Source organism: Sesamum indicum, linkage group LG6, assembly GCF_026168435.1.
Source record: "Sesamum indicum cultivar Baizhima isolate 11 linkage group LG6, ASM2616843v1, whole genome shotgun sequence".
Classification (NCBI taxonomy): domain Eukaryota; kingdom Viridiplantae; phylum Streptophyta; class Magnoliopsida; order Lamiales; family Pedaliaceae; genus Sesamum; species Sesamum indicum.
In genome coordinates, this window is record NC_142662.1 from 26,115,130 (window position 1) to 26,137,919 (window position 22,790).

At 35.0% G+C, this 22,790-nt stretch overlaps 4 protein-coding genes across 9 annotated transcripts; 3 read left to right on the top strand and 1 right to left on the bottom strand.

The window, feature by feature from the left end:
* The first annotated feature begins 1,520 nt into the window (after positions 1–1,520).
* EOL1 (ETO1-like 1) lies at positions 1,521–6,656 on the top strand. Of its 2 annotated transcripts, XM_011081612.3 has the most exons (5): positions 1,531–2,396; positions 2,531–4,237; positions 4,763–5,054; positions 5,715–6,024; positions 6,210–6,656. In XM_011081612.3, exons 1-5 carry the CDS (start codon positions 2,272–2,274, stop codon positions 6,428–6,430), a joined length of 2,655 nt encoding a protein of 884 aa, XP_011079914.1. In that variant the 5' UTR covers positions 1,531–2,271; the 3' UTR covers positions 6,431–6,656. The 2 variants fall into 2 exon arrangements, with proteins under 2 accessions (XP_020549983.1, XP_011079914.1); XM_020694324.2 differs by lacking the exon at positions 6,210–6,656 and having other exon boundaries at positions 1,521–2,396; positions 4,763–5,049; positions 5,715–5,878.
* An 820-nt stretch (positions 6,657–7,476) lies between these two features.
* LOC105163307 (putative protein phosphatase 2C 51) lies at positions 7,477–10,241 on the top strand. Its single transcript, XM_088881896.1, has 7 exons — positions 7,477–7,566; positions 8,062–8,367; positions 8,602–8,788; positions 8,940–9,042; positions 9,127–9,268; positions 9,499–9,673; positions 9,762–10,241. Exons 1-7 carry the CDS (start codon positions 7,488–7,490, stop codon positions 10,063–10,065), a joined length of 1,296 nt encoding a protein of 431 aa, XP_088738022.1. The 5' UTR covers positions 7,477–7,487; the 3' UTR covers positions 10,066–10,241.
* Positions 10,242–10,278: 37 nt separating this feature from the next.
* LOC105163306 (protein TIFY 4B) lies at positions 10,279–15,138 on the bottom strand. 5 transcript variants are annotated; one of them, XM_011081605.3, is made up of 9 exons: positions 14,763–15,137; positions 14,481–14,641; positions 14,146–14,294; positions 13,327–13,417; positions 13,032–13,182; positions 12,613–12,678; positions 11,878–11,941; positions 11,573–11,776; positions 10,279–10,669 (listed from the first exon to the last, which is right to left on the bottom strand). In XM_011081605.3, exons 1-8 carry the CDS (start codon positions 14,896–14,898, stop codon positions 11,578–11,580), a joined length of 1,017 nt encoding a protein of 338 aa, XP_011079907.1. In that variant the 5' UTR covers positions 14,899–15,137; the 3' UTR covers positions 10,279–10,669; positions 11,573–11,577. The 5 variants fall into 5 exon arrangements, with proteins under 5 accessions (XP_011079907.1, XP_011079909.1, XP_011079908.1 ...); XM_011081607.3 differs by having other exon boundaries at positions 11,878–11,938; positions 14,763–15,136; XM_011081606.3 differs by lacking the exon at positions 10,279–10,669 and adding an exon at positions 10,990–11,347 and having other exon boundaries at positions 14,763–15,138.
* Positions 15,139–20,823: 5,685 nt separating this feature from the next.
* On the top strand, positions 20,824–22,781 carry LOC105163305 (protein LIFEGUARD 2). Its single transcript, XM_011081604.3, has 4 exons — positions 20,824–21,225; positions 21,339–21,452; positions 22,159–22,316; positions 22,426–22,781. The coding sequence occupies exons 1-4, from the start codon at positions 20,976–20,978 to the stop codon at positions 22,630–22,632; spliced, it is 729 nt and encodes a 242-aa protein (XP_011079906.1). The 5' UTR covers positions 20,824–20,975; the 3' UTR covers positions 22,633–22,781.
* Positions 22,782–22,790: the final 9 nt, after the last annotated feature.

A 22,790-nucleotide genomic window follows, 5' to 3' on the forward strand; every position in this document is an offset into this window, starting at 1 on the left:
CACTGTTTTGAAGAAATGATGGGAAAATGCTTGAAAAAAATATTGATATAATATTATTTATTTTAAAAAAAAATACATTTCCTTAGAATAACTCATCATCATACCATCACCCCTTCTTTACATAGCAAGAATTCTTATTCATATGGTAACTATTAGTTATTAAAATCCAACTAACTGATTTTGTCGCATTTATACCTTACTAAAATTAGAGAAATGACAAAAACTTTAAAGAAGTGTCATCAATACTATATTAGTGCCTTGACTTCCCTTTTTCTTAAATTTGGTGCAAAATATAGAAATGCGGATGGACTTGAATTAAAGCTTTTCTCACTTCTTTAACGAGTGAATAGTTGCTTCAAATTTGAATAAATTATACGACAAGTATAATATATTTGTTATGTAATTAGTGTAAAATAATACTTGATGTTGATTTGGTTTTAATAAGAGTTTTCCCACTTAATAATAGCTAACACACTTTTAAAAATTTATTTGGTCTTTTCAAAATAAAACATAGTATTTTGTTTTGTTTTTGGAGTGTTTGATTTTGATGTTTTGGAAAGAGGGAGAGAAAAATAAATATAAATAAGTGTGTGTTGAAAATACTTGAAATATTTGGATTTGTATTTCATTGTCAAAAGAGAAAGAAATAGACTCCAGTTGAGTCACAAAAGAAACAATGTTAAAAACCAGAGGACTCACAATGGGACGATCCTATGATGCAAGGAAGATCTTAGAAAGAAGTGTAGTTCAATTTCCTTCGATTTTTACCTTTTATCAGGATCGTTGATAGACTAAACAAATTACCTCTCTAGTTGTAAATATTTTTGTCAAGATCGTGATTCCCAAAAATGAAACTAAACATAGGGAGAAGTCCCCCACTATGTTTCTTTTCATTTTTAAATTATTTTCGAGACAAATTAAAACATACTCAATATTTGTCATCATTTAAAAACACCTTATTTAGGTGTTTTTAACTGTTTTAGCATAAATACATACATATATATACATATACATATACATAAATATATATAAAAAGACATGATTTGACAATGAAAAGTAATTTTTGTCTCCCAAAATACAACATTAAACATATAATACTTATTTTAAATTATCTTAAAAAACAAATTCAAATATACATACTATCTCTAACACACACTTATTTATTTTTGTTTTTCTCTCTATCTTCACAAAACACAAGAGAACACTAAAAAATGAATCCAAACATTATGCCCATGTTTTTCACTAGAATCAAGTGATGCAGCAAGGGACTGTCCAGCTAAATTTTGGTAACCAAATTTTGACCTAAAAATCCATGAACCTCTTTGCCAGCATATAGACAACTCGACCTAGCTGTATGTATGTGCATACTGGACGTTGTCGTATGGGTAGTTTCATGTTTGAAACGACGTCATTTACCTGCCACTTTTAAATTACATTTCTTGAATATTATATATATTTTTTGTTTTTCCTACTCCCAACATACAGTAAGGTTTCTTGCAGCCTTTGCGTCGTCCAACGGATATAAACTAAGTGGAAAATTTTGAACCGAGAAAATTTATTAAGAAAAGAAAAAGGGGAATGAAAGGAAAGAGAGCGACAGGGAAAGGAGAAACTTTTCTTTTACCAAAACGAAAGCAAGAAAAGTGAAAGACTGTAGTTTTTCCATCTGGGATTCCATTCCATCCGCTTTGATCCACACGGATTCTTGCTTTCTGGGTCTTGGGTTCTGAAATCGAGACCAGGAGACTAGTGGATTCGCTCTTGATTTTGGTTTAGTTTGCTCGTTGTTTGGTGGGTTGTTACTGTTAAGAGATTTGTTGGCTGAATGTGGTTTTGGTTAGATTCTAGTTGAGATCTTACGTAATTTTAGTGGGTTTTTGGCATTTTTAGTTGTTTTCTGGTCTTCTATTTATGGTGCCTAGATTCTTTACCAAGTTTAAGTTACAGGGTTCGAGTTTCTTTATTAATCTTATCATTATTTGAGCCGTCAAGAACGCTCTCTTCTTATTGGTGAATTTTTTAAGAATTGTTTTGGAATTATTGGGAAGCCGAAAGTTCATGTACTGTTTGTTAACCTATTTGAATTCTTGAAAAGTTTGTATTTTGGGTGATCGGGAGAGCGTTTCAGCTTAGGAGATAGTGGTTGCTTAAGTCAAGGAATTTTTCATCGTTCAACAATTTTTATAATTTATTTTTGCCCTCTCAAATTTGGAGGGGAAGATCTATACTGCCATTGTGGAGATCTGGGACCTGTTTCAGCTTTTTTGTCCCATGAGGACTCTTTTTCCTTCGGATTCTTGTAAAGAACCACAGCTGAACGCTATCAATCCTCAGTCATGGCTCCAGGTTGAAAGAGGCAAGCTTACGAAACTTGCACCGTGGTCTCCATCTTCAATGTATGCAGTCTCTGTATTTTATTTTCTCTCTCCCTTTGTGTGTGTTTTCCTCTTGTAAGCTTATGAATTGAGTGTTGAGCATTTTTCGTCCTTATTACATGCGACTAAGTATTGAATATTTGCAATGTTTGTAGAGAATCTCTTATCAAGGTTCCTGAACCTCGAATTCTTCCGGTTTATAAGCCTGTTGATTATGTTGAAGTGTTAGCTCAAGTTCACGAAGAACTTGAGATGTGTCCTCCAACAGAGAGGTCGAATCTTTACTTGCTTCAGTATCAGGTCTTTAAAGGCCTTGGAGAAGCAAAATTGATGCGAAGGAGCCTTCGCTCTGCTTGGCTGAAGGCTAGCACTGTTTATGAGAAACTCGTCTTTGGGGCATGGTTGAAGTATGAGAAGCAAGGTGAAGAGATCATCTCTGACTTGCTAACCTCTTGTGGTAAATGTGCTAAGGAGTTTGGGGCTATAGATATCGCCTCTGAATTTCCTGCTTATGAAACTCCAAGCTGTTCTGATATGCTGAAAGACAATCTCTTGCAGCGTATGGTATCTTTTCAAATTGGAGACGAGAAAATAACATGCAACAGACATGAGATTGCTCGACTTTCTGCTCCATTTCATGCCATGCTTAATGGCTGTTTCACAGAATCCTTTAGTGATGAAATTGATCTTTCTGAAAACAACATTTCCCCTTCAGGTTTAAGAGCAGTTAGTAATTTTGGCAAAACAGGAAGTTTAAGTGAAGTGCCCTGCACTCTCTTGTTAGAAATATTGGTGTTTGCCAACAGATTTTGCTGTGAAAGCCTGAAAAATGCATGTGATGAAAAACTTGCTTCCTTGGTGGTGTCCAGACAAGATGCTGTGGAACTTATGGAATTTGCTCTTGAGCAGAATTCTCCTGTATTAGCCGCTTCTTGTTTGCAAGTGTTTCTACATGAACTTCCTGAATCACTGAATGATAAACAGGTAGTTCAACTGTTAAGCAGTCTTGATGCACAACAAAGGTCAATAATGGTAGGGACTGCCTCATTTTCTCTCTATTCTTTGTTGACGGAAGTTGCGATGGATTCTGATCCCTCCTCAGACACAGCAGTTCTTTTCTTAAAGCAGTTGGTAGACTGTGCTGGAACCAGCCGGCAGAAAATGATAGCGTTTCATCAGTTGGGATGTGTTAGACTTTTTAGAAAAGAATATGATAAAGCGGAAAAGATGTTCAAGGCTGCTCTGAGTGAAGGCCATGTTTATTCTGTTGTTGGCTTAGCCAGATTAAGTCACATCAAGGGGCACAAGCATTGGCCTTATGAAAAGATCAGCTCTATCATATCCTCTTATAGTCCGCTTGGATGGATGTATCAAGAGAGGTCATTATACTGTGATGGCGACAAAAAGTTGGAAGAACTTGAGAGAGCTACTGAACTGGACCCAACCTTAACGTATCCTTATATGTATCGAGCTGCGTCCTTGATGAGAAAACAGGATGTTCAATCAGCCCTTGCAGAGATCAACAGGGTTCTTGGATTCAAACTAGCACTAGAGTGCTTGGAGCTGCGGTTTTGTTTCTATCTTGCTCTGGAGGATTACCAATCAGCTATATGTGATGTTCAAGCAATTCTTACTCTTTCGCCAGATTACAGAATGTTTGATGGGCGAGTCGCAGCTTCACAACTGCGTACCCTTGTGCGTGAGCATGTCGAGAATTGGACAACAGCTGATTGCTGGCTGCAACTTTATGACAGATGGTCTTTGGTTGATGATATTGGATCACTCTCTGTAATATATCAGATGCTGGAGTCTGATGCCGCTAAAGGTGTTCTGTACTTTCGACAGTCTTTGCTTCTTCTCAGGTAACTTTCCTCATTAAACAATATGGCATCATATATGTTATTACCTATAAGCAAAAAAGGCAGTATACCTTGATTAAATATTAGTAATCTGATAATATTTCTTTTTGTCTCTCCTCTTTCGGCATTAGTGCATTTTTGGTGATGGTGTGGTACAATTCTGCCAAGAACTACTTCTGTGCTACTTTATTTGATTGAGACACCAACATCCATGTTCAAACAATTACAAAAGTCTGGGCATGATACTTTTAGGCATTAAAATTTACTTTAAGTTTCTGACGTTGGGATGTACTAGAAAGTAACTAGTATCCTTAGCTTTCTGAAGCTGATACTGCTATTGCTGAGGTTTTTAACTTATATAATAGACATTTCTAACAAGTTTCCAAGTCTTGTTAATGTCTCAATCATGTTAAAATTTATAAGCAAGACATAACTGGAAATGATAAGTTTTTCCCATTTCTGAATCATGCATAAATTGGCTGGAAAAATGAATTGCTAGAATTTTAACATTACCTTGTTTGTGATCAGACTCAATTGTCCTGAAGCCGCAATGAGGAGCTTACAGCTAGCACGCCAGCATGCATCAAGTGAACCTGAAAGATTAGTTTACGAGGGATGGATCTTATATGATACTGGTCATTGCGAAGAGGGACTGCGGAAAGCGGAGGAGTCTATTAGTCTCCAAAGATCCTTTGAAGCTTTTTTCTTGAAAGCATATGCTTTAGCCGACTCTAGTCAGGATCCATCTTGTTCGTCCACTGTTGTATCACTTCTTGAAGAAGCTTTGAAGTGCCCTTCAGACAGACTTCGCAAAGGTCAGGTATGATTCCTTTCCGCCTCATATCTGTAAAAATTACAAGACAGTGAAGTTTCCCTTGTGATGCAAAGCTCTAGCCTCTGATTGGTTTATTGAACTGAGTTAGTTTTTTTATCATGTATGCTGAAAATTTGGATTTTATTAATCAAAACTTTCTGGAGAACAGTTCTAGTTGTGGCTGCCAATAGGAAATACCAGGGTTTCTTATTATAGATTTAGCGCACGGTACAAATTTTTTTAGTCATGAAAGGTGATTTAGTTTAGTAAATAGTCACATCCCATATTCTGCTTCTAGATCAGAAACATGCCTAATGTTGGTGATTGTTGATTTTGCCCGCTCTGAACTTTTGAGTATGTGGCTCTGCTCCCACATATATAAGGGATTCCCCTTCTGAAAACTGCCTCAAAAATCATAATCTTGACTCAAGATGATATTAGCTCAGTGAAAGGAGTTGAGGCTTAGATATTCTGATTAAATTGAAGTTATGTTTACTTGTATCCTTAGTGTTGACTATGAGATTTTTCTTGCTATGTTAGATGATAGATTATGGCATTCATTTCTTGACTTGATATTTCCTCCTTTAGTTTAAATCTCTTAATTGTGTTACAATGTAAGGTGTTAGAGTGTACCAACTTTTCTAATAGTTTTCTATTTCTCATTAGGCCCTGAACAATCTTGGAAGTGTCTATGTTGATTGTGGTAAGCTAGATGCTGCAGCTGATTGCTACATAAATGCCCTCAAAATACGACATACCCGAGCACACCAGGGCCTTGCTCGAGTCCACTTTCTGAGAAATGACAAAAATGCTGCATATGCTGAGATGACTAAACTGATTGAGAAGGCAAGGAACAATGCATCTGCTTATGAAAAGCGGTCTGAGTACTGCGAGCGTGAACTCACAAAGGCAGATCTTGAGATGGTCACACGCTTGGATCCTCTTCGAGTTTATCCATACAGATACCGCGCTGCAGGTTAGGTTTCATCTCAAAGTCCTAATAAATAGACTCCTTTTTCCTTCTGTTTGAGCCTGCTAAAAGGGTAGATACCATTTCTCGGTTAAAACTTGTGGAGTTATGTCGATATCCCCATGATTTTAACTTGAGAGAGTTCTCCATGTCTAGTGGACTCAATACATGGACATCTGTATTTTCTGCAGTTTTAATGGATAACCACAAGGAGAAAGAAGCCATTGCAGAACTGTCGAGGGCTATTGCATTCAAAGCAGATCTTCACCTTCTTCACCTCCGAGCTGCATTTCACGAGCACATCGGCGATGTCATGGGAGCACTGCGAGACTGTCGGGCTGCTCTCTCCGTCGACCCTAATCATCAAGAGATGTTAGAACTTCATAGCCGTGTGAACAGCCAAGAGCCTTGAGATCATCAAGACAAGGAATAGTGTTCCCACGGAAAAAGAGGATAGCTTGTTTCATTCAGTGCATAGCTGATGCTGCCTCCTCAATGTGCCAACAATCTTGTAGCTAATTATCACAAGAAAAAAGAAAAAATCATCTTGAAGTTGTATCATCTTACTCTCTCTCTCTCTTGATTTTTGTTTACTTGGAAATTTTTTGTCTATATATAATCTTGTTATCAGATGCAAAGTTGATGGCCCTTCGTGTGGAGATATATTTGGATTTAAAGGTATCATTAATACATATGAATAAGGTAAAAAATTATAAAATAATTAGATTTACAATATCTAATTTATGGTCCATTTATACCAAATATTTTGTTTTTTATGTAATTACATAAATTGCCCTCAACAATAAATACAATAGGAGTAGTTTGTACAACGATATTAATATTTTTTAGAGTACATGTGTAATTTTTTAAAAAATAGAAATAATTTATGTAAATAATATTAACTTATTTGTTGAACGTGTGATTTTTAAAAGATAAGTGGTTTGTGTACATAGGCAAATGTGATTATACTTAAAACTTGAAATGCATGTATAATTTACAATTTTGTTAAATTTATTTTATTAAATGAAACAGAAAAACGAAATAAATACTAATAAAAATTAATAACAAGAATTATGTTTAAATGGTATAGAATATTATTATTTGCAATGAATTAATTAAGAAAATAAGTATGTATAGAAGAAATAAATACATTTTAGTTCATTTATATTTTGTTAAACCTTAATGAATTGTAGATAGATGTAAACAATTCTTGAGAAACCTCTACTTCTCCCAAATGTCTCCCAAATGTTGGAAGTGGAACATTCGTTATTTTTATACTTTGATATTAGCAACGTTTGATGCCGAAAAAGCAAACTTGTCGCCGCAGGTGAAAGAAGCTCCATTCTATTTACAGGTGAAAGAAGCAAGAATTTCAACGATCAATAGTTGAACCGCCACAGCAGTCAGCACTCTAGGTTTGTTTATATAAAGCGCCGGAAACCCATTTTATGGGTTCTACTTCTTGATGTATGGGCATATGCAGGAGCTTGGTGTCAAGAATCTTTTTAACATTAATTTCACAGAGTTTCGTTTGCATGCCTGGAATATGTTCGTCATCTCCCTAAAATATTTTGAAAGATTGTACGCTGGTTTTGTCCATGTGAATTCGTCAAGAGTTTCGCTGCAAGAGAATGGGGGATAAATGGTGATGGGTAGATTGAAATATTGGCTCTGCAAATGGACTTTGAATTTGGTGGTGGGAATGCAATAGTGATTCATATTTGATCATATTTGTGGGATCATCAAACTTCTAAGTTTTAAAGCGGAAAGAAAAGGGAAAAAACTATCTTTACTATATTTTTGGGTTTCATTGATAATCTTGAATTTGCATGAGGTTCTACAACTTCTGTCGGAATTTGTATGTTATCTGTTTGTCTAATTGTCTGTACCAGTATCAGGGAAGGGCTATACTTGTGTATGCTTTATAGATAATAATCTGTAGACTGTCTACCAGTTTGCAACATTCTCTGGGTCTGAGATATTTCTGTTGGCAGCACTTGTAGCAAAAAATAATCATGTTTTTCTTGCCTTTTCCTGTTTTAGTTTTTCCGGAGCTTAGAATGATTGTGAACTTTATGAGGAAAGAGCTCGCAAATGTAGCAGTCATAGGAGTTCTGTTGTGTGCTGTATCATACAGCGTTCATGGAGTTTCAGTTTCCTGTATGATGGCATACGATGAAGGTGGGGCTCCTGCTGTTTTTAGTTCACCTGAGTGTCCTCTGGGGGTTCTTTCCCCTGAATCTTCTGAAAATTCAATGAGGAATTGCCAGTTTGCCACACTTCAAGGACACAGAGAGTATCAAGAGGATCGTGTTGCATGTAATCTTGACATGAAACTGCCATTGTCAGGTGACCTGAGCTTCATTCTCTGCTTGACTTTATTGTGATGGTGATGGTGATGTTGAACTCTTTATGCTAGATTGTTCTACCTATATATGGCGTAATTATAGTTTACTTTATTACTAAGCCCAAATTGGACGATCACTAAATATATAAGTATCTTCTTCATAATCAGAGTTTTACACTCGATCTCAATTTTTTCTGCAAGCATATGGGAGCTCATGAAGCTTGACTAAAGTGCAGATGAAGCTGGGGTTGAAGAGATTGCTGTTGGTATTGCAGCTATATTTGATGGCCATGGAGGAGAGGAAGCCAGTGAGATGGCTTCAACAAAACTTTTCGATTATTTTATCTTGCATGTCGTGTTCACTGCATACAAACTAGCACTTCCAAGCAACAAAGAGAACCATGACCCACATGCATTGAAGAGGTTTGGACACTGATATTGGAGAAAATGGGGATAAGTTATTGTTTGTGCTCAAAATCTGTTCTATGTTTTAGACGTATTACAATAAAGGATAGTTCTTGTTAAAATTGTGAGTTTTTCATTCTATCAGATATTTTTCTTCATGTTTGTGCAGTTCTCAGAGGACACCACATATAATTCATCACTATTCACTGCATCCAATTTTAGAGGAAGCACTGTTGAGGACAATCCATGACATTGATTCAGAATTTTCAAAGGTGTGATATCCATTTTCCACTCCTTTTTTATGCTATAGAGCTAGTATTGTTGATTGCTTGTTTCAAGTTTATGTCCCTACCCAGGAAGCTTTGGAGGAAGGCTATGTTTCAGGGTCTACTGCCACCATTGTTCTTCTGAGTGACGGTCAATTTCTGGTTGCCAATGTTGGTGATTCAAAGGCAATTCTGTGCTCTAGTAAAGTTCATGTCCACCATCATGCCGAAGGTACAATATTTCCAACCCCCCCCCCCCCCACCTGGATATTTACGAACTCTGGCTTCTTGATTTTGGCCATTTTGGTTGGAAAGAGTGAAACTGATCAGCTCCATTCTTTCCTTTCCATGCTTTTTTGTTAGATCATGTGAACTACAGTGCCATGTGCAGGCCATTTTGCATCTTTTAGTTCTCATTGATAAATTCTGATATCCGTTAACTTTATCCTACTTATCATATAGAAGCTCCATCAATAGAAGATTATGCGGAGGAATTGACAAGAGATCATCATCCAGATAGAGAAGATGAGAAGGCCAGAATTGAAGCAGCTGGTGGGTTCGTTCGTGTATGGGGCGTTCCCCGTGTCAATGGTGTATTGGCTGTGTCCAGAGCTATTGGTGATGTGTTTTTAAAAAGGTGAAGCTTATTTTCTATTAGATGGTGTTTTAACTTATTCTAAAGTATATATTTAACCAGAATGGCTTTCTTCTACATGTATTTCTAGATATGGTGTTACAGCTGATCCTGAAATCGCTGGTTGGAGACAGTTTACCCCTGAAAATAGATATTTGGTTGTAGCATCAGATGGTATATTTGAGACATTGACTCCCCACGAAGTGTGCATTCTTACACATGGTAAAGCATCTGAGTCCTCATCCGGAAATGTCTCATCAAGCTCATTAGCTGACTGGATAATTCGCCATGCGTTTAGGACAGGCAGCACAGATAACCTGTCAGCCATTGTGATTTCTGATCTTCACAACTGCACAAAGGATAGATGCGATAGGGAGAGAAAATTGACTAATTAACTTTGCATGCCACTTCACGAATTATAGTGAGAGGTCTAAAATTTGCTGGTGATTTTATTTTGTTTTAGGTGCTAACTCCAATTCTGAGAGGATCAAACTAATGCTGTATGTATCCATATTTGAGCCGCGAGCTTCCAGTTTTATCTATGACATCTCATAACTACTACATTTATACATATTTATAGTTCGTTATCAATGACTCAATCCAAAGCATGATAATCAAGTCCCTAAAAGATTGCTGGTGTTCGATCAAATTGTCAAATATTGGTAAGGAGTCCTCCAGGTCCAATTTAACTAACAAAGAGGATTGACACCCATGGATTGTCATACCTAATAGACACAAGATGCTAATAGCTACTCTCCAGAAAACATAATGAATATGAACGAGGAATCAAGGGGAAAATTAACCAACTCGAGGTTCCTCGTTTGAAGGGGAATGAATAATATCCGATGAGTTGCTTTTGCATCCGCCAACATTCTTTGTCATCTGACTGGACCAGCAAAGAGTGAATCCGACTTCACAGATCTGACTTACATGGTGCAAAAATTTAAGCAACCAACAGTGGGAGCAGCCCAACCTTTTCAGTTCAGTAAACCAATAAACCTGAAAAGCAGTGTTTCATCACAAATCCGTCTCTATCACCTCAACTATTTTCATAGTTTTTTCCCCTCCAAACAGCTCGAGGGTACCAACCCAAAGACAGCAACGGAAGTATTTGTAATACCCTCATGCAATAGAACATTTCAACTAAAAGGCCATGCAATGATCCAAAGATGTATATGCTTCAAAGAGAGCCTGCAGGACTGTGTATGTGTGTGTGATATGGTGTAGTCTCTTCGCATGAGGAAAAGGACACATGCTGAAAAATGTTCTAGTTCTAGACGCACTATCAGGAGGCTCCAGAATGGGGAAGTAGTCAGGGATAAGCAAAATGTCAAATTAAACTTTATTGTAGAACTCAACAAGACTATGTTCTACAGGGTGTAAAGATAATATTGTACAAAAAATATCGAGCAGGTTTCTGTGTAAGTATATAGATTATATAGTTTACCCATTTAAGAAGATGGGACTTGCACAAGAACCCATGGAACATTTGTCAGGCCCTGGGCATGAATATCAACCAAGATACTTTATGGATAAGAACAGGAATCATTATCTTCCTCCAAATTTTACAGTGGAAAAGCTTGCTACTGAGAAGTAAATCAATGACTTGTCATTTTGGACCCCACGCAAGGAATCTGCTTAATTCTGAGAGAAGCTTGCTACTGAGAGAGCACACACCTAGAACATTGGACTGAACATTACAGGTGTTTCATGCTTCTCCTTCAAAGTTTCTGATCCTAAGTATATTATGTCCTAAAGCAAATCTGTAGTAAATTCAATCTAGGCAATCATAACATTGACAAGAATCATAGAGGGCAACAAAGGGGACGTGCTTAAGAAAAGTAGAATTTGCACAAATAACATTGGCTAGTGATAAGCAAAACCTCAAGATAAAGATCTCACCTTTGTTACTGGAGACCAGTAGAAAGGCATACATTCTTTACTGAATCATTGTCCATGGAACTGCAGCGCGCAGGGGTAGATGGTGGTCTGATTTGGGGTGGGGAGCATGTGTCATTTCTTGGCATCTGATTACCCATTTGGTGGTTGAAGTACATATCCAAGCTTGCACATGGGGTCATTCCTGCCTTTCTCTTGCTCTTAAACCTTCACCTAACAGAGATATGAGGGACCAAGAAAGAACCAGAAGCACTCCAAGTTTTCTTTTTTTTTTTTTTATCAGAGAATAACTTAACTATTCAAGATACCTGTCTTTTCTCTTCTCGAGATATCTTTGTACTGATGCTTTTCTGGTTGAAGGTCCTTCCACTGCTTCAAATATGGGAACAATATGAGATAAAAATTCGACAGAGGATACAGCACAGAGTTCATATATCATGAAGGACCTTTTGAAGTTTAATCGGATATGGAGGAAGCACAGCAACCAATATGAGAACTTCCAATGTGCATTCAATTTCACAAAATTTTATTATTAGCACGGGGTTTTCTTCTATGCCACCAAGCAATATGTATGTTTACCCTTTATCTCCACCAGATCAACATTTTTTCCTTTGTTTTTTCTTAAACACTTTTCACCAGACAGATTGAAAAATAGATTATTATCCTTCAAAAAGATTGTAGAAAGGTACAAAAATAATTTACAAGAAGGCAAACTAAATGACATTTGGAAAAGACACAAAAGTTCAAGTGGAACACTTTCTCAAAATGGAGGGGAGGTATGTCCACAAGGCCCATAACAAATAGGCAACCATTGGATAATGCATGATCCACCATTACTGGATCTTGTGACCTTGAGGCGCTTGGCTTTGAAGTATGCAACATTATGACTACCAAGCACGCATAGATAAAGCAGATTGAGTTATTTGTGGTATATTTTCACAGTAAAAGTTTTAACTCTCAGAAATGGCCCTTGTATAACAAACCCACGATACAGTGCCACTTTGGGGAGCTTCATAGAAGTGTTAAAGGTAAAAAATGCTTACAATGTGTCTCTTCACGAAGAATGTTATTTTCTTCTCCAAGCAGTAGAGGGTTGTCACTTGTTTTCACTGTAGAAGCAATTGAAAATTCCAATTAGTATATATGAAGACAATTTTTTGGGGGGCGAAAAACAACATTAAGCTCTTCCGGAATTCCAGAACACCCTACCACCAGTCACAACACAATATGTTGTGACTCTGTAAAATCACATCAGTTATTTGCACTAGGAACCAGCATTCTCCAGGTTTGCTCTTTCAGGATGTTGACCGTGAGTGCGTACATGCACATCATGTGCCACACACACAGATACAGAGGGAGCTTATACACTTAACTTATCTTTAATAGTGTAAGAGAAAGTACGTAATTTTGAGTCTAAGAAAGACTGTGAACTCATACTGTGGAGTCAAAGGTTTCCAATCACCTGTTTGGTGAGTTGGCAAGATAGCTGGAGGTGCTTTGGCACTGACAGCTTTTGATAGGCATGGAAAAGGTTGCAGTGTTTTAGAGCCATCAACCAGCAGTTCTTCTGGATACTGTACCGGACTTGCAGCGATATGCATTATAGCTTGTGCCTAAGAAACATGTCAGTTGGTCAAGGTAGAGGCCAAGATAATAACTAGGAGATGAAGTTCACGGAGCAATGCTTACGAGAAACAAAGAGGATTTTTAGATTAAATAAAAGAGTAAAACAAATAACCTCTCTTTAGCTTCAATACCTTATCTGTTGGCACATCATCATACACATTTATTTTGCCACAATAGAATATTGTCATTTGCCCAACTGGAGTATTTGTCAAACCTGTGGTTCTGGAAGAAAGAAAGAACCCTCTTCAGAAGAAGTGCAACCTTCACGCAATGTCGTCATATGCATTGCAAAAGCAGCAAATTGACTACGTCACCATTTTTATAGACTCAATTATACCTTCTAGGATATTACAGATTGAAAATGAGTACCTAATTTGTGGAGACATGTTGAAACATGACTAGGATATCAATTCAAATGGTATTTGCTACTTTGCAAAATATTATCTACAAGGAACCCAGGAAGACAGTATAAGTGAAAGTATATCACATCATCTCTTTAATCTCTGAAGCCAGGCATTCAATCTGAACTCAAAGATAGAAGAGAATTTTTTTCCGCAAGCATGCCTGGGTAAAATCAGTGAAGATAATACCATCTGCCATGAGTTGCTGACACTTTCGACATGTTAGAGCAGATGATACATTTGGAATAGAACTGCCTGATATTTATCTTTTGGACCAAATAATGATATGAAGCAATTATTTAATAAACCATCAGCTACCAGCAGAAGTTCTAATTTTTGTTTCGTGGCATGCAATCTTCAGAACTAAGACGAAGGAAGCTACGAGTTTGTCAACTAGACCAGAAAAGCTAATATGCAAAATCTTGACTACATGCAGATGTTAAGAATTTGAACAAGAATCAAGCAGTCATATGTGGAGTAATGCTTAATTTTCATCCAGTAAGTAAAATTCTAGAAACGAAAATAAAATAATGCCTCTATGTAAATAACCTAGGCTGAGCAGATTCATCTTTGGCGGCAGTAAAACGGCCCGAAAAACCACCCGAGGAATCAGGTTTGTCCAGATCTTTTGTGTCGTACGGTGTCGTTTCTTCTGCAGATACAGAATTTTCCGCATCACCGCTTGTTCCTCTAGGAACCTAGCGTATGTAATAAATTAAACAACAAATCAGTAAAAAATACTTATATAATATTACAGCATCACTGAATTCAAGGCAGAACATGCCAGGGTCTTTTTTCTTCTTCTCCATCCCTTTTTTCTTTTTTGAAGTCCCCGTAACACCGGAATATACCAATTAAATAATAGACACAGAAGAATTACGCACATTCTCCAGAGCATTATTGCTGCTACGGCTATTATGAGAGCGCGAAATGTGAAGCCTCTTGCGTGAACCGGCGTCGGAATCCGGGGGCGTTTCGAGGAGCGTCTTCAGCATTATTACTTGCTGGATCGCCTGAGATTTGTTCCACGAAGGTCTCCTCATCCCTGCGCCACGAAGTACCCAAAAATAACCAAAAAAGAAAAAAAGAAAAAAGAGAAAGATACTGACACCTGACGTCTTCATTTAGTTTCTGTCTTTTTAGATTAACTTTCTTTCTCAGCCTACCTTTCTCCTTGAGGTAACGGCGGCAGTCTTCGCGAGTGAGCTGAGCAATGTCATCTTCAGTGAGCTGGTGAAGCGGTTTGTCGAGAGGCGACTTAACGGCAGTCTCCTCCGGCGGCATGGCGTAAGATTCCGGCATTTACCTGTACGATTAAATGTCCAGCAAAAGCAAGATACCAGATCGATGCCTAGCGCGGAAAATTCACTCGAAATTAGGGTTTCTTTATGGAAATTATAAGTTCGTGGCTCAGTGAGTGACAGTGAGTGTGGGGTTGCGGGAAATATGGTCGCGGCGTCGCAGCTCTGTCGTGCGGAGAAAAAGAAAATCTTTTATTTTATTTTATTTTTTTTCTTTTGTTACGGGTGGGGTTTGGTAATGGGGTGGTGGGGGGGTTGAAGTGTTTGGCTATTGGATGGGAATAGGGGGGGGGAATGGGGGGCAGCAAAGCTGCAACCCCGGAACGCCACGTACGATTTCATGAATACGTTCTTGCCCCTCCCGTTTCCGAAATTACGCTGCTGTCCCTAGGAGTTCTTTTTTAATTATAGCTCCACCCACTTTAGGGATAATTACACTCTTTTCCTCAAATTTGGTGTAATTATATGTAAATTTTTTGCGGTTAAAAAAATTATATCTAAAACTCCTGAAATTTGCTTCTATATAACAAATAAGTAATTCGTTAGTCAAAATTAACTAAATTTATTGATATTAATAAAAAAATTGAATTAAAGTTGATATTTACTATCGATTAACTTATTCTGATTTATTACAAGTCAAATAATTTTTATGAACTAAACTATTCTTATAAAGATGAAGATACACCTCCTCAAATGCATTAACATGTGAAAATGTATGGAGGTAATTCGATTATAAAATTAATTATTTGACCTTCAACAAGTCAGTAATAAGTCTATTGAGATAAATATAAATTTTTATTTATTTATTGTTATTAATATCAGCAAATACAATAAATTTTGACTAATGGGGGATGTATTTGTTAGACGAAAACAGACTTCAAGGATGCTAGATATAATTTTTCAAACCAGAGAAAGTCTACGTGTAATTACGTCAAATCCCAATTAAGTGAAGTGTAGTTATCCCTAAACTTATCGCCCCTTTCAATATCTACTAATGAGTGATTGAGGTCTCACAATCAAGAGGTCGTCAATTCCAATCCTATACATATCGGTGTTGGTCTACTTTTATAATAGTATGTGTATGCTATTTCTTTGTGATTAATTGATTTAAAAAATATTATTACATTGTGTATCGAATGTTATAATAGTATATTATTTGTTTTCAATATATCACTGTATTTAAAAAAAAATCTACTAATAAGTGTGGCATATTCTATATATGTGCCTAACTTTTGTAAATTAAAATTAAAATTTATTTCAATTATAAATATTTTTTATTATATAAAAGATTATAAATATCTTTTAAAATTACGAATATCTTAACAAATATTCATCCACATTAAGCTGTCATAAGAAGTATTTGTTAGGGCATTTATAATTTTAAGGGATACTTAATTTTTCAAATAAGATGGGTATTTATAATTGTGATAAATTTCAGAAAATATGTTGTAATTTATTTTAATTTTTTATAAATGAAAATATTTTTTTATATAAATTGTATCGATAATTTTTGTACAGTAAGAAAGTATTTAAAAATATATATTAAGATAATAAATTAATATAACTATTTTGGTTCACTACATATGGACAAACAAAGATAAGAAATCATATTGAAGAAATCAAAAAATACATGAGAAAAAAAATTATCAAAAGAAGTTATATAAAATCATAATAATTGGATGAAATAATTGATTAATTTAAAATTTTACAAATTAGTATCAGGTTAAAATTAAATGAGACGTCAAAAGATTGCTCTCATCTAATAATAGAATATAGATATATATTCATAAGTAATTATTTATTCATCCCTTCTTCCACTAAAATATATATTCTCTCTTTTGCTTCCTTCTTTTTCTCCAAATCCAATCCAACCAAACCAAACGTGGCCTTAAGCATCAAACATTGTTTCTCACTTGCGTCCCTCAAATTGCTTTGTACCTTTTCTGTGTTCTTGATTTCCATAAAAGTTCACAATTTTTGTGTTAATAGTATGAGGGGAAAATCGCATTTTTGGTCTGTTATCATATATTTATTTTTAATTTAGTTTGTATGTTACACGTATTTGACATTGTACCCTATATATTAAGAACAATTTTCAATATTTGTCTTAGGTGATTTTTCCATTAAAAATTGAATGAAAAAATCATATGATTGTTAGTACGTGCACATGAAGTTGGGTTTTGGTGGTCGAAAACCGCTTTATTAGAGGGAAATGAAAGCTAGGGCTCAAATTAATATTTTTTTCACTCAAAAAATTAATTACAAAGAAGCCCATGTCAATTGAGGTTAGAAGAAGTTGAGTGAACAAAGAATCTACATGTTATTTGAGAGAAATGCGTATTTTACCATTGTGGGACGTTGTAGGTAGGTATGATTTTTTGTTTGGCAAGATCCACCTATGCATAAAAGATTTAGTGTTAGTATACTTGAGCTACGAGGAAAAGCAAAGAGCATACATGGAAGAAGAAATGGAAAAGTTTCCAGGAGTTATTACAATTTGCAATGGAGAGTAAAAATATTATTTTATGTATTGGATAATTTTCTTCTTTAGTTCGTTTGGATTGAGTGTAACGGAACGGGGGTAGCAGATTAGAGTACAATACATCGCGATTATTTCTTCAACTTTTTTTTATTTATGCATGGTTTAATTTTGGGTGGGAAGAATTTTACTGTTCTTGGTTTGGGGGGATTTTTTGCAGATTAGGACAAGGAAAATGAAATCTCGTTTCTTCAAATCAACCATAGTATGCATGTGAAGTACATAATTTTTTAATTTTACCACTAATTTAACATTCCCAATTATATTTTCTATATTTACAAAAAGATAAATATAATGTGTATCCATGGAGTGAGGTTAATATCAATACACTATTCGCTTTATAAATAAAACAAATATTATATGAAAATATTAAGTGAAGGGTAAAATTAAAATTTGATATAGTTTTTTAACTAATGCCAACATTTTTTCGTACAAATTCTAAGAAAATGAGATTAGATGTATCCAATAAATTTTTGAATGGGGTGTAAGTATAATTTTAATTTTTTTAAAAAAATTATAATTTTATATTTATAGAGGGGGTCTAAATATAATTAAATCTAAAAATTAATTGACAATAAAGTTAACTAGTACTAAAAATTTAAAATACAAAAATAATGCTGGAAAAGATTAGAAGTCGCCTTTTATCTACCCCACAAAGGGTATTTTTCTTTGAATATAAAAATAGTAGAAATATTGACTTATATTCACATGTGGTGTGACATATCAAAAAACTTGTGTACTATTATATATTGTACATTGTACTTGCAATTAATATTATTGAGGGGCAAGGCTCTGAATCTCATATATTTCTTACCCTTCTACCCCTATACATTTTGTTAATATATAATAATAATAATAATACATTTTATTGATCGATCAGTATACATAACGAATATTTATTGACGAAATGATATTAACCATTATTCACGTATCACAGATTTATTATCATATAACGTATAATAAACAACCATTTATTGTAACTTAAATCGTTAAAATAACAAACTATTAATTAAGTTTTTCATGCCCCATTTTTCCCACAAAAATAGTAGACTTCCTTTATGTCCTCTCTGATGTGTTAATGAAAGCGGTGCGCTTGATAGGAAGCCCCAAAATTCAAAAGATTGAGACAACCAACCATCCTTGTAAGCCTCTTAAAAGGTAATCCACGCAATAATCTCAGCAACTATTCTATTCCTCTAGTTAAGACAATATGGGAGTCGTTATTTCAAATTGTTTTACGTGTATATAATAAATAAATTTTTATTTATAATATATTATGAATAAAAACAAAATATTTAAATTATTGCATCATATTAAAAAAAATAAAAAAAAATTAATTTATTAATTAAATATAATTCGAAAAATTAAATTAAAGAGTTATCTTATTAGTTGAGATGCGTTTTTTACTTTACAAAAAATCGATATAGCAACGTCATTATTAGTCATTTATGAATATAAATTTTTTATATTAGTATTGATAATCCAACTGCAACACACCCTTTCGAAATCAAAACTTACCTTAAAAACTAATAAAAACAAGACTAAACAAACATTAACAATGTCTACTTTAAGATCTCCCGATAGAGAGCCCAGCTCATGTCAGTATGTAAGAGAACGAGCAGTCCTGCTTGACGGCGGAGGAGTCCGCGCAGGTGGAGATGATGGTGGCCACCAGTGGCGCACGGCCATCCTCCGCCGGACTGCAACTAAACTAGAACATGGTGCGTTTGAGTGGTCGGACCCAGTAGAGAGAGAGAGAAAGAGAGATGCGGCCTTAGTAAAGTTTGTGAAGCAAAGCATCTCATAATCGACATATTCCTTAATTCTTTACATATCTCGAAATTTGCAGCTGCCTTTGTTTCAAATGTAATAATGTGAAAAAGTGTTCTCTAAGACAGAGTAAACCTGTGTCGGTTTCAGCCCACCCCACAAAACTAGAAAAAGGTTGTATAGAAGTTGCTAGAAAAAATGTGAAACCTAACCCTATTTTCCTTATTTGTTAATTGACGTGTAGTCTTCCAAATTATCTTCTATTTCGAGTTTTGTCTACTTTTATGCATTACGTGTTTAAAGACTATTTTATTTATATGCATAAATTATAACCAATTTTTTTAGAATTTGATATAATTATAAATATTTTTTTATTTTTTACCAGTGGTCTAACAATTAGTTTAATTCATTAAGTTTTCATTTATTTTATATAGTGAATCGATCAAAATGTCCTTTTTAATTTTTAATTTTTTTATGATTTTTAATTTTTTCAATAAAAAGAAAAAGATATAGTAAGAGCAAAGTGTCAATTCCAAACCTCTATAAAAAAATTCTATAACTTTATCAAATATAAAAAATATTTATAATTTTTCAAACAACGAGCGTCTATTCATATTAATACTTACCTTATAATAGTTCATTATAATTCATCATATTTAGTTTGTTTTCAAAGAAATATTATACACATGATATATATATATATTAAAATGAAACAAAAAATACAAGAATTTTTGAAATAGAAAAAGCAATCAGCGTATAGTCCAACATTTAAACTTGACCAAACATTTATTATTCAAACATAAACAATCTTAGGATTAGACATTAAATGTAAATTTGCAAAAGAAATAGTTATAAATAGGTTGATCTTAAAATTAAAATTCATGAAAGATACAATCTTTGTTCATTTATTAATGGGTCAAATAGATTTTGGCCCCTGAATTATTTTTGATGCAATATATATAACATTTATTTTTTTTATTAGAAAAAATCACCGTTCATGTCTAAAATAATTATATTATTCACATTATATTTTATTACCTTACACATTAAATATTATCAAATTATTTTTAATTAAAAATAAATTTTTAAAAGTAAAGAATTTAACTTAATAGTAGAGTAATAAGTTAATATATCATATAACGAATACACAACTAATATAATATATCAACAACTTATATATACTTGTTGGAATATTATATTTTATTGTGTATCTTATATATATATAAATCGTATTTTTAATTTATGTTCTTCACTTATTAAAAATTCTTTGTAGTTAAAAAATAAGTTGGTAATAATTTAATATGAAAAATACTAAAATATATTAAAAATAATATAATTCAAAATATGAAAAATAATTTTATTCGATCAAATGTGTAAGTATTGCATTTACTAATTTAGGGGACATTAAGAATAATTTAGGGAATAAAATATATTTAATCCTTTTATTAGTGATATCAAGAATCAGATAATATTATGCAAATAACTTATAGTTGTTGGAGACCAATCAGGAGAAGTCTGGAATTTGTTCCGGTAAAGACACGTGTCTTTCCCACCCATGCGCTTCAACCCGACACATCAAGAAGTTTCCTTCGTCTTCTCAATCCCAGCAGTTTCTCAATATATACATATATATGCACACACTGCCCTCGCCGCTAAGTAATCCAAAACTCCTAAAGCCCGCAACCGCAATACAGAAGTTTATAAACAAAGCCCGGTTTTTTTTTCTTGAATCTCTTACTTAACTGATAATATCGGAACCTGTTGTGACGATGTGGGGTCAGCCTTACCGGAAAAATGACGTGGAAGTCGGCGCCAGGCCGCTGTATCCGATGATGCTGGAGAGCCCAGAACTTCGGTGGTCGTTTATTCGGAAAATATACACAATTGTCAGTATCCAGTTGCTTCTCACAATTGCTGTTGCTGCTGTCGTTGTAACCGTTCACCCGATAGCGCATTTCTTTGCGACTACTGGTGCTGGTTTGGCGCTTTACATTGTTCTGATCATCACCCCATTCATTGGTACGTTTTCTCTTTCTTTTTTTTTTTTTTTTTGGGTGTTCAAATGAGTTTTTGATCTTATTAAGATGGGGTGTAAAGTTCTGATGGATTTGTTTGTTTTCTTGGGGTTGCAGTTTTGTGCCCTTTGTATTATTATTACCAGAGGCATCCTGTGAACTATTTTCTGCTTGGGGTTTTCACTCTGGCGCTTGCATTTGCGGTGGGGTTGACATGTGCGTACACCAGTGGTGAGTGATTCTGTGCTTGATATTTAGATTTTTATTGTGTATTTCTTGAACTAATTGAATGAATTTGTGAACTGATGGTCTTGTTGTTCGGTAAGTTATTGTTCAGAGAAAGAAATTATGCATCGGAGTTCTGAGTTCTGTTGTTGCTGTGAATGTAGAAAGACAATATTCTTTGCTTGTGCTTGAGACTCTTTACTTGGAACTTTCAATTTTCTTCATTTTGTAGCCCTGTTTTCAATTGCGCTTCAAATGCTTCCTGTCTGTTCCCCCACTTAATTTGGAGTCGTATTCGTAGAGTTCTTGAGTCTTCCATTTGGATATGATTTTCGATTTTAGATGATAACCTCCGATGCTGAACTTATACAGCAATTTCTGCCGTGGAGAACGAGTGAATGGTGGTTTGCCTATGATATATATGTGAAGTTTTTGAACCTGGGTTATCATTTGTTTTCCATCCTTCTGACAAAAGAAACGTGGATATCATATTGCCTTGGAACTTCAGTTTGAGCTCCAAGTTCTAGGAACTTATGTATAGTTGCTCTGTTTTTTTGCCAATCATAACACTGTAGACACTAGCAATGCTCAACATTGATTGACGACCTTACCAAGCTGGAACGGTTAATCTCCAAATTTTGAACAAGGTACTTCTATTTGTCAATAATAATCTGCTGGCTTCTGAAATGTATATGGTTTGTATTGGCTGCAGGAAAAGTTATTCTGGAGTCTGTTATCTTGACTGCTGTGGTGGTTGTCAGTCTCACTCTATACACATTCTGGGCTGCAAAGAGAGGCCACGATTTCAATTTCCTCGGGCCTTTCCTGTTTGGCGCTGTTGTTGTTCTTATGCTGTTTGCGCTGATTCAGGTCAGCAATTCTATACACCTTTTGTACTCCAATTTTTTGCCTGGTAAATATGACGACGGATGATTGTAAGGCGAGAAGGTGTTGATTGTTTGATCAACTTGTGTTGCAGATCTTATTCCCTCTGGGGAGGATAAGCGTGATGATTTACGGCTGCTTGGCATCAATAATCTTCTGTGGCTACATCATCTACGACACTGATAATCTGATCAAGCGGTATACATATGACGAGTACATTTGGGCTGCAGTAGCACTGTACCTAGATGTCATCAACCTCTTCCTGTCTTTGTTGACGGTTTTCAGAGCTGCTGAGAATTAGATAGCTAAAGAGTTGTAATTTTCTTCTCATTTGATCAATATACGGCATGTAAATGATGGGTCCTCCTTCTGTGGATTGCTTTTTCAGTAACCAGTGGAATATTATGTTCTTTAAGCCAACTACGTTATGAAATGAATTTTTTTGCTTAATGGCTACCT